This window comes from Scyliorhinus canicula, chromosome 12, assembly GCF_902713615.1.
Source record: "Scyliorhinus canicula chromosome 12, sScyCan1.1, whole genome shotgun sequence".
Lineage (NCBI taxonomy): Eukaryota > Metazoa > Chordata > Chondrichthyes > Carcharhiniformes > Scyliorhinidae > Scyliorhinus > Scyliorhinus canicula.
In genome coordinates this window covers 56069456-56081320 of record NC_052157.1, presented here as the reverse complement: position 1 = coordinate 56081320, position 11865 = coordinate 56069456, and the positions used below count along the sequence as shown (strand labels likewise).

Sequence of the window (11865 nt, the reverse complement as noted above, 5' to 3'; positions counted from 1 at the left end):
ACTGACTTAGTAACTCACTCATTGACGCAGTAACTCACTCACTCACTGACACAGTGACTCGCTCACTGACTCAGCAACTCGCTCACTTACTGACTTAGTAACTCACTCACTAACTCAGTAACTCACTCGCTCGCTGACTCAGTGACTCACCCACTGAGTAACTCACTCACTCACTGACTCAGTAACTCACTCACTGACTCAGTAACCCACTCACTCACTGACTCAGTAACTCGCTCACTCACTGACACAGTGGCTCACTCACTGACTCAGTAACTCACTCACTGACTCAGTAACTCACTCACTCACTGCCTCAGTAACTCACTCACTGACTGACTCAGTAACTCGCTCACTCACTGACACAGTGGCTCACTCACTGACTCAGTAACTCACTCACTGACTCAGTAATTCACTCAATGACTCAGTAATTCACTCACTGACTCACTCACTCAATCACTCACTGCTCAATCACTGACTCACTGATCACTCACTCACTGATCACTCACTGACTCGCTCACTCCCTGCTCAATCACTCACTCACTGACTCACTCACTCCCTGCTCAATCACACACTTACTGACTGACTCACTCACTGATTCACTCACTCACTGGCTCACTCACTCACTCACTGACTCACTCACTGATCACTCACTCACTCACTGACTCACTCATTCACTCAATCACTCACTCACTCACACACTGCTCGCTCACTGACTCACTGACTCAATCACTCACTCACTGACTCAGTAACTCACTCACTGACTCAGTAACTCACTCACTCACTGACTCAGTGAATTACTCACTCACTCAGTCACTCATTTACTCACTGACCCAATAACTCACTCAATCACTGACTCAGTAACTCTCTCACTCACTGACTCAGTATGTCACTCACTCACTGACTCAGTAAGTCACTCACTCACTGACTCAGTAACTGACTGATTCACTCACTCACTGATCACTGACTCACTGACTGACCCACTCACTCAATCAGTCACTCACTCAAACACTGCTCGCTCACTCACTCACTCACTCACTCAGTAAATTACTCACTCACAGTCACTCATTTACTCACTGACTCAGTAACTCACTCACTCACTGACTCAGTATCTCACTCACTGACTCAGTAACTCACTCACTGACCTCGTAACTCACCTACTCACTGACTCAGTAACTCACACACTCACTAACCTCGTAACTCACCTACTCACTGAAACAATAACTGACTCAGTAACTCACTCACTCAGAAATTCGCTCACTGACTTAGTAACTCACTCACAGACTCAGTAACTCACTCATTCACTGACTCAGTAACTCACTCACTGACTCAGTAACTCACTCACTCACTGACTCAGTAATTCACTCACTGACTCAGTTATTCACTCACTGACTCACTCACTCACTCAATCACTCGCTGCTCAATCACTCACTCACTGATCACTCATTCACTGATCACTCACTGACTCACTCACTGACTCGCTCACTCCCTGCTCAATCACTCATTCACTGACTCACTCACTCCCTGCTCAATCACTCACTCGCTGACTCACTCACTCACTGATCACTCACTCACTCACTGACTCACTCACTGACTCAATTACTCACTCACTCACACACTGCTCGCTCACTCACTCACTGACTCAATCACTCACTCACTGACTCAGTAACTCACTCACTCACTGACTCAGTAAATTACTCACTCACTCAGTCACTGATTTACTCACTGACCCAATAAATCACTCAATCACTGACTCAGTAAATCACTGACTCACTGACCTCGTAACTGACTGACTCACTGACTGAGTAACTCACTCACTGACTTAATAAAACACTCACTGACACAGTAACTCACTGACTCACTGACTCAGTAACTGACTGATTTACTCACTCACTCACTGACTCACTCACTCACTGATCACTCACTGACTGACCCACTCACTCACTCAATCACTCACTCACTCACACACAGCACACTCACTCACTGACTCAGTAAATTACTCACTCACAGTCACTCATTTACTCACTGACTCAGTAACTCACTCGCTCACTGACTCACTCGCTCACTGATCACACACTCACTGACTGACCCACTCACTCACTCAATCACTCACTCACTCACACACTGCACACTCACTCACTGACTCAGTAAATTACTCACTCACAGTCACTCATTTACTCACTGACTCAGTAACTCACTCGCTCACTGACTCACTCGTTCACTGATCACACACTCACTGACTGACCCACTCACTCACTCAATCACTCATTCATTCACTCACACACTGCTCGCTCACTCACTGACTCAGTAAATTACTCACTCACAGTCACTCATTTACTCACTGACTCAGTAACTCACTCACTCACTGACTCAGTAAGTCACTCACTCACTGACTCAGTAATTCACACACTCACTGATACAGAAACTCACTAACACAGTAACTCACAGACTCAGCAACTCACTGACTCAGCAACTCGCTCACTTACTGACCTAGTAACTCACTCACTGACTCAGTAAGTCACTCACTCACTGACTCAATAACTCACTCACTGGCTCACTCACTCACTCACTGATCACTCACTCACTGAACACTCGCTGACTCACTCACTGACGCAGTAACTCACAGACTCACCAACCCAGTAACTCACTCACTCACTGACTCAGTAAGTCACTCACTCACTGACTCAGTAATTCACACACTCACTGATACAGAAACTCACTAACACAGTAACTCACAGACTCAGCAACTCACTGACTCAGCAACTCGCTCACTTATTGACCTAGTAACTCACTCACTGACTCAGTAAGTCACTCACTCACTGACTCAATAACTCACTCACTGGCTCACTCACTCACTCACTGATCACTCACTCACTGAACACTCGCTGACTCACTCACTGACTCACTCACTCACTGCTCAATCACTCACTCACTGACTCACTCACTCACTGATTCACTCACTCACTGATTCACTCACTCACTGGCTCACTCACTCACTGACTCACTCACTCACTGATCACTCACTCACTCCCTCAATCATGCACTCACTTACACACTGCTCGCTCACTCACTCACGGACTCAGTAACTCACTCACTGACTCAGTAACTCACTCACGGACTCAGTAGCTCACTCACTGACTCAGTAACTCACTCACTGACTCAATAATTCACTCACTGACTCAGTATCTCACTCACTGATTCAGTATTTCACTCACTGCCTCAATAACTCATTCCCTCACTGACTCAGCAGCTCACACTCACTGACTCAGCAACTCACTCACTGACTCAGCAGCTCACACTCACTGACTCAGCAACTCATTCACTCACTGACTCAATAACTCACTCCCTCACTGACTCAGCAGCTCGCACTCACTGACTCAGCAACTCATTCACTGACTCAGCAACTCACTCACTGACTCAGTAACTCACTCACTGACTCAGTAACTCACTCACTCACTGACTCAGTAACTCACTCACTGACTCAGTAACTCACTCACTGACTCAGTAACTCACTCACTGACTCAGTAACTCACTCACTCACTGACTCAGCAACTCACTCACTGACTCAGTAACTCACTCACTGACTCAGTAACTCACTCACTCACTGACTCAGCAACTTACTCACTGACTCAGTAACTCACTGACTCACTGACTCAGTAACTCACTGACTCAGTGGCTCACTCACTGACTCAGTAACCACTCATTGACGCAGTAACTCACTCACTCACTGACACAGTGACTCGCTCACTGACTCAGCAACTCGCTCACTTACTGACTTAGTAACTCACTCACTAACTCAGTAACTCACTCGCTCGCTGACTCAGTGACTCACCCACTGAGTAACTCACTCACTCACTGACTCAGTAACTCACTCACTGACTCAGTAACCCACTCACTCACTGACTCAGTAACTCGCTCACTCACTGACACAGTGGCTCACTCACTGACTCAGTAACTCACTCACTGACTCAGTAACTCACTCACTCACTGCCTCAGTAACTCACTCACTGACTGACTCAGTAACTCGCTCACTCACTGACACAGTGGCTCACTCACTGACTCAGTAACTCACTCACTGACTCAGTAACTCACTCACTCACTGACTCAGTAACTCACTCACTGACTCAGTAACCCACTCACTCACTGACTCAGTAACTCGCTCACTCACTGACACAGTGGCTCACTCACTGACTCAGTAACTCACTCACTGACTCAGTAACTCACTCACTCACTGACTCAGTAACTCACTCACTCACTGACTCAGTGACTCACTAACTGACCCAGTAACTCACTCACTGACACAGTAACTCACTCACTCACTGACTCAGTAACTCACTCACTCACTCAGTAACTTAATCACTCACTGACTCAGTAACGCACTCGCTCACTGACTCAGTGACTCACTCAGTCGCTGACTCAGTACCTCACTCAGTGACTGACTCAGTAACTCACTCACTGACTCAGTAACTCACTCACTCACTGACTCAGTAACTCACTCACTCACTGACTCGGAAACTCACTCACTCACTGACTCAGTAACTCACTCACTGACTCAGTAACTCGCTCACTCACTGACTCAGTAACTCACTCAGTCACTGACGCAGTAACTCACTCATTCACTGACTCAGTAACTCATTGACGCAGTAACTCACTGATGCAGTAACCCGCACACTCATTGACTCAGTATCTCGCACATGCTCTGACCTAGTAACACATACACTCACTAACTCAGGAACACATTTAGTGACTCAATAACTCACTCACTGACTCGGTAACTCATTGACTCAGTAACTCACACACTCACTAACTCAGTAACACATTGACTCAGTAACTCACACACTCACTAACTCAGTAACTCACTTACTGACCCAGTAACTCACACACTCACTGTCTCAGTAACACATTGACTCAGTAATTCACACACTCACTAACTCAGTAGCTCACTCACTAACTTTGTAACTCACTCACTGACTCAATAACTCACTCACTCACTGACCTAGTAACTCACTTAGTGACTCGGTAACTTACTCACTGACTCAGTGGGGGGAGGGGGGCAAGGGGGAGGGGGTGGAGGGGGGAGTGGGGTGGCGGGGTTTGGAGGTGGGGAGTAGGGGGAGGGAAGTGGGTTTGGGGGAGGGAGGTGGGGATCGGGGTGGGGAGTGGGGATGGGGGGTGGGGACTGGGGAGTGTGGGGAAGGGGTAGGGTGTGGGGAGAGAGGGGGAAGGGGTGGGGAGAGGGTGGTGGGGAAGGGGGGTGGAGAGTGGGTGGGAGGGATTAGAAGATGGGGAGTGGGGGCGGGGAGTGGAGAGTGGGGAGTGGGGTGGGCGGTGGGGGTTGGCGAGTGGGGCATGGGGGATGGGGGTTGGGGAGTAGGGGGGGTGGGGAGTGGGGGTGATGCAAAATCAATTGTACAAAGACTAAGGTTGGATACAATTGTGGCTTTATTGCAGTAAGATGTGTGGCCTCCCACAGCAGCTGGCAAAATGGCTGCTGAATAGAGGACACGCTCCTCCTACTGGGTGGAGCCAGCAGGGCAGGGGCTACAGGCGAACCTGTAGTACAGGTCCTACCTTACATCACCTAATACAGGTGAAACAGTGGTTTACCACATTCACCCCCTGTTAAAAATGAGTCCAGCAGGGGTGGTGGAGAACTATATACAGTAGTGAATTTATGTACAGTGTTTTATCAGGGAAAAGAGAAAAAAAAAATGTCCTTTGAAAGTCCGGTGCCAGTTAGAGATCCAACCAGCCTGGCGCCTTGACGTTCCGCTGGGAGCGACGTAGCGGTGGTGGTGATGTCGATGCTGGCCTGATGTTGGATGACTCCAGGAATGTGCCAAAATCCTCTTCATCCTCTGGCGTGAGCAGGGGAAGGGGTGATGGTCCTGGTGGGGTTAATGTTGGGAATGCCGGGGGAGGGGAGGGTGGAGACGGGCCGGAGAAGTGTGTATGGATGGAACCTGCTGGTGCCAGGTCCCTGAGGGAGACAGTATCTCGTCTCCATCGGCGGCCGTCGGGGTACGACATACAGGCATACTGGGGGTTGGCATGGAGCAAGTGCACCCTATCCACCAACGGGTCCGCCTTGTGGAATCAGACGTGCCTACGGAGCAGGACTGGTCCTGTATCTGCGAGTCAAGCGGGGAGCGACACCCCGGATGTGGACTTCCTGAGGAAGGCAAAAAGACGTTCTTGGGGTGTGTTATTCGTAGTGGTGCACAGTAGTGACCGGATGGAGTGTAGTGAATCAGGGGGACCTCCTGCCAGCGAGAGGCTGGGAGGTTCCTGGACCGTAGGGCCAGCTGGACGGCCCTCCATACCGTCCCGTTCTCCCTCTCTACCCGCCCGTTTCCCCGGGGATTATAGCTGGTCATCCTGCTGGAGGCTATAACCCTGCAGAGCAGGAACTGACGCAGCTCATCGCTCATGAATGAGGATCCCCTGTCACTGTGGATGTAGGGGGGGGAACCGAACAGAGCGAAGATTGTGTTTAGGGCTTTGATGACGGTGGCAGACGTCATATCGGGGCATGGGATGGCGAAGGGGAATCTGGAGTACTCATCGACCAGACTGAGAAAATACGTGTTTCAGTCGGTGGAGGGAAGGGGCCCTTTGAAATCAACGCTGAGGCGTTCAAAGGGGCGGGAGGCCTTCACCAGGCGCGCACGGTCCAGACGGTAGAAGTATGGCTTGCACTCCGCACAGACCTGGTAGTCCGTGGTGACTGTCCGTACTTCCTCGACGGAGTAGGGCAGATTGCGAGCCTTGACAAGATGGTACAATCGTGTGACCCCCGGGTGACAAAGGCTGTCGTGTAGGGCCCGGAGTTGGTCTACTTGTGCGCTGGCACATGTACCTCGGGATAGGGCGTCTGGGGGGCTCGTTGAGCTTGCCGGGGCGATACAAAATCTCATAATTATAGGTGGAGAGCTCGATTCTCCACCGCAAGATTTTAGCGTTTTTGATTTTGCCCCACTGCGTGTTGTTAAACATGAAGGCTACCGACCGTTGGTCAGTGAGGAGAGTGAATCTCCTGCCGGCCAGGTAATGCCTCCAATGCTGCACAGCTTCAACGATAGCTTGTGCCTCTTTTTCGACGGACGAGTGCTGAATTTCTGAGGCATGAAGGGTGCGGGAAAAGATGCCACGGGTCTGCCTGCCTGATTGAGGGAGGTGGCAAGTGCGACGTCTGATGCGTCGCTTTCTACTTGGAAGGGCAGTGTCTCGTCTACTGCGTGCGTCCCGGCTTTGGTGATATCGGCTCTGAAACGGGCGAAGGCCTGTTGTGCCTCGGCCGTAAGGGGAAAGTGGGTGGACTGTATGAGTGGGCGGGCCTCGACCGCATAGTTTGGGATCCACTGGGCGTAGTAGGAGAAGAACCCCAGGCAGCTTTTGAGGGCCTTGGGGCAGTGGGGAAGGGGAAGCTCCATGAGGGGGCGCATGTGGTCAGGATCGGGCCCCAGAACTCCATTCTGGACCACATAGCAGAGGATGGCTAAGCGGGTTGTGCTGGACACGCACTTCTCCTTGCTGTAGGTGAGGTTGAGGAGAGTGGTGGTGTGGAGGAATTTGGCAAGGTTGGCATCGTGGTCCTGCTGATTGTGGCCGCAGATGGTGACGTTGTCTAGGTACGGAAAGGTGGCCCGCAAACCGTACCGGCCGACCATTTGGTCCATCTCCCTTCGGAAGACCGAGACCCCGTTGGTGACACCGAAGGGAACCCTGAGGAAGTGACAGAGACGACCGTCCGCCTCAAAGGCAATGTATGGACGGTCCGATTTACGAATGGGGAGCTGGTGGTAGGTGGATTTGAGGTCTATCGTTGAGAAGACCCGGTACTGCGCAATCTGATTGACCATATCAGATATGCGTGGGAGGGGGTACACGTCGAGCTGCATGTACCGATTGATGGTCTGGCTGTAGTCCACGACCATTCTGTGTTTCTCTCCAGTTTTAACGACTAACACTTGGGCCCTCCAGGGGCTGTTGCTGGCCTCGATGATGCCTTCCTGAAGCAATCGCTGGACCTCAGACCTGATGAAGGTCTTGTCCTGGGTGCTGTACCGTCTGCTCCTGGTGGCAACGGGTTTGCGGGTTAGATTGGCAAAGAGGGAGGGTGGGACGACCTTTAGGGTCGCGAGGTTGCACACAGTGAGGGGTGATAATGGGCCCTCCGAATTTGAGGGTAACGCTCTGGAGATTGCACTGGAAGTCCAGGCCTAGTAGTAGTGCAGCGTAGAGATTAGGAAGGACGTAGAGGCGGAAGCCGCTGAATTCTACACCCTGGACCGTGAGAGTGACCGTGCAGAACCCCCTGATCGCGACGGAATGGGATCCAAAGGCCAGGGAGATTCTTTGATTGGCGGGGTGGACCGCGAGGGAGCAGCCCTGACCGTATCCGGGTGGATGAAGCTTTCGGTGCTCCCGGAGTCCAGCAGGCAAGAGGTCACGTGACCGTTGATTCCCACATTGGTCGAAGCAGTGGCCAGGTTGTGCGGACAAGACTGGTCGATCGTCACTGAGACGAGCTGCAGTCGGTCGTCACTGGCGTCAGAGGATGGACAACGTGGGGGGCCCAGGTCATTGAATGATGTCGGCGTCCATGCCCCATGGGGAAGACAAGATGGCGGCGCCTGAAGATCCTGTGGGGGACAAAATGGGCCGCATGTTGCAGGAGCTGGACAAGATGGCGGCGCCAATGGGCCGCACGTGGACTGAGGGGGGGAGGATGGCGGCGCCCACTGGCCACTCGCGGCCCCGGAAGGTGAAGATGGCGGCGCCAACTGGCCGTGCGTGGTCCGGGATGATGATGGCGGCGCCCATTGTGTGTCGGTCAGAGGGGAGGGGGCGATAGCGGCGACCGCGCGGGCCTGGCACACCGTGGTGAAGTGCCCCTTTTTGCTGATGGCAGTGCGGGCCGGGCAGCGTTGGCGGGGGTGCTTCTGCTGGCCGCAGAAGTAACATCGGGGACCCCCGGGGTGCGCGGGTTGGCATGTGGCGCAGGCGTACTGGCTGGGTGAAGTCCCGGCTGGGGCGGCAATCTGTGGGGTCCACGAGGGATGGGAGGGATTGGCTGCACGGCCGGAGGGGTAGGCCTGAGCATTACGTGAGGTGACCGTCATGGAGAGTACTAGCTTTTTAGTCTCAGCTAGGTCGAGCGTGGCCCCTTCTAGCAGTCTTTGGCGTATGAGGTCCGACCCAATCCCCGTTACAAACGCATCGCGCATAAGAAGGTTGGAATGTTCAGTGGCCGTAACGGCCTGACAGTCACAATCCCGGACAAGTGGGATTAGGGCCCGCCAGAAGTCTTCTATCAACTCACCAGGGAGTTGAGAGCGAGTGTCGAGTACGTGCCTGGCATAGAGTGTGTTCGTTTATGTGCGTAGTTTTCTTTGAGGAGCGCCATGGCATCTGCGTAGGTCAGGGCGTCCTGGATCAGCGGATTAGGGCAGCACGGTAGCATTGTGGATAGCACAATCGCTTCACAGCTCCAGGGTCCCAGGTTCGATTCCGGCTTGGGTCACTGTCTGTGCGGAGTCTGCACATCCTCCCCGTGTGTGCGTGGGTTTCCTCCGTGTGCTCCAGTTTCCTCCCACAGTCCAAAGATGTGCAGGTTAGGTGGATTGGCCATGATAAATTGCCCTTAGTGTCCAAAATTGCCCTTAGTGTTGGGTGGGGTTACTGGGTTATGGGGATAGGGTGGAGGTGTTGACCTTGGGTAGGATGCTCTTTCCAAGAGCCGGTGCAGACTCGATGGGCCGAATGGCCTCCTTCTGCACTGTAAATTCTATGATCAAACACGTTGGAGCTCAACCTTGAGTGCAGGATCTGTATCTTCTGAGCCTCCGTCGGAGGGGTGGTCGCTGAGTTGATACAGGCCTCGAAGCAAGCTGGCCAGTGATTAAAGTCCTTTTTGGCGTCACTTGATTGCGGATCCAGCTGCAGGCGACGTGGTTTGATTCGGAGGTCCATCTTTTAGAAAATCTTACTGCAATAAATTGATGCACGATCAATTGTACAAAGACTAAGGTTGGATACAACTGTGGCTTTATTGCAGTAAGATGTGTGGCCTCCCACAGCAGCTGGCAAAATGGCTGCTGAATAGAGACCACGCTCCTCCTACTGGGCTGAGCCAGCAGGCAGGGGCTACCGGCGAACCTGTAATACAGGTACTACCTTACATCCCCTAATACAGGTGTAACAGTGGTTTACCACAGAGGGTGGGGGGTGGGCGATGGGGGTTGGAGGGGGGGGGGGGGGGGGGGGGGGGTGAGGGGAGGGGAGCAGGGGGTGGGGATTAGAAGATGGGGAGTGGGAGATGGTGTGAATTGGAAGATGGAAGTTTCTGCAGACACACCGACAGGTCTTTGGAAACAGGCTGCTGTCCCAGTTAAGGTTCAGACTGAATGCTGACAGATTGTCGGTACGAAACTGCCCAGTGAGAATGGGAGAAAGCGGGAGGTTCAGGCATGGGTGTGTTGTGAGGGGGTTGGGGGCTGTATCACTGACGTCTGGCATGGGGGTGTACCAGATGCCCACATTCACAAACAGCGGTGGGTGAGTGGGTGCAGCCAATCTATCTGTTTGATACAATGGGAGCAGGTAATCGAGGGCGGTCCAGTTTTAACAGAGACCAGAGCAACTGGGGACTCCGAAAACCAAACGACGAGGAAAGACAAATATCCCGAGCACGATTTACAACAAAAAAGAAAGCTGAGGCAGAAATGGTCGGCGAGATGGGTTGGGAAAATACTCACTCTCGGTCTTGCTCACAGCGTGTCCAGCCATTTCCACCCTTTTCTCTCTCTCAGCTTTCTCTCTCTCTCACTTTCTCCCTCCCTCTCTCGCGTCTTGAAGAGCTGATCTGGCGTCCGTCTCAGAGGCTCCCACTTCACTAACTACAGCAGGATTCTGCACCACGCTCTGCCTGTCAAAGTGCTGCCCACTGCACACTGCAGCATTGCAAAAAAAAAAAGCACATCCTCGGCTGTACGTGACACTGGTCCAATTAAGCAAGGAATCGATAGTGGGTGCGGGGAGGGGGATGTGGGGGAAACCTGCACCGAGAGACAGGATATCTCCCACCGGGAACATCCATCTCCCAAAGCAAATCAAAAATAAAATCAAACCTCTCTTTCCCACACGGTAACAGCCAGCCTCTGCAGCAAAAATACTGCTGTTAATCAGCACTAATCTAATCAGAATATCGCCGAAAGCCTTCACATACAATGCTGTCTTCATTCGGAGACCATTATCCCACTGACTCCACGACCCTGGGTTAATTAATCATTAAACGCAGCCCAGGATAAATAAGTTGCCATCATCACCCAAGCCCTCACCTTCGCTCAAACTTTATATTTAACCCCGTGCTGTACCTGTCCTGGGAGTGTTTGATGGGGACAGTGTAGAGTGAGCTTTACTCTGTATCTAACCCCGTGCTGTACCTGTCCTGGGAGTGTTTGATGGGGACAGTGTCGAGGGAGCTTTGCTCTGTATCTAACCCCGTGCTGTACCTGTCCTGGGAGTGTTTGATGGGGACAGTGTAGAGGGTTCTTTACTCTGTATCTAACCCCGTGCTGTACCTGTCCTGGGAGTGTTTGATGGGGACAGTGTAGAGGGAGCTTTACTCTGTATCTAACGCCGTGCTGCACCTGTGCTGGGAGTGTTTGATGGGGACGGTGCAGTGGGAGCTTTACCCTATGTCTAACCCCGTGCTGTACCTGTCCTGGGAGTGTTTGATGGGGACAGTGTCGAGGGAGCTTTACTCTGTATCTAACCCCGTGCTGTACCTGTCCTGGGAGTGTTTGATGGGGACAGTGTAGAGGGTTCTTTACTCTGTATCTAACCCCGTGCTGCACCTGTCCTGGG

General features: G+C 52.2%; 1 protein-coding gene across 1 annotated transcript in view; it reads right to left on the bottom strand.

Annotated features, from left to right (window-relative positions):
• The window catches only part of LOC119974561 (sodium/potassium-transporting ATPase subunit gamma-like), a 34495-nt gene extending 23249 nt beyond the window's left edge, over positions 1–11246 (bottom strand). Inside the window, exon 1 of the mRNA XM_038813554.1 lies at positions 10755–11246. Within this exon, the coding sequence (XP_038669482.1) occupies positions 10755–10785 (31 nt within the window). The 5' untranslated portion in view covers positions 10786–11246. The remainder of the gene's footprint in view (positions 1–10754) is intronic.
• Positions 11247–11865: the final 619 nt, after the last annotated feature.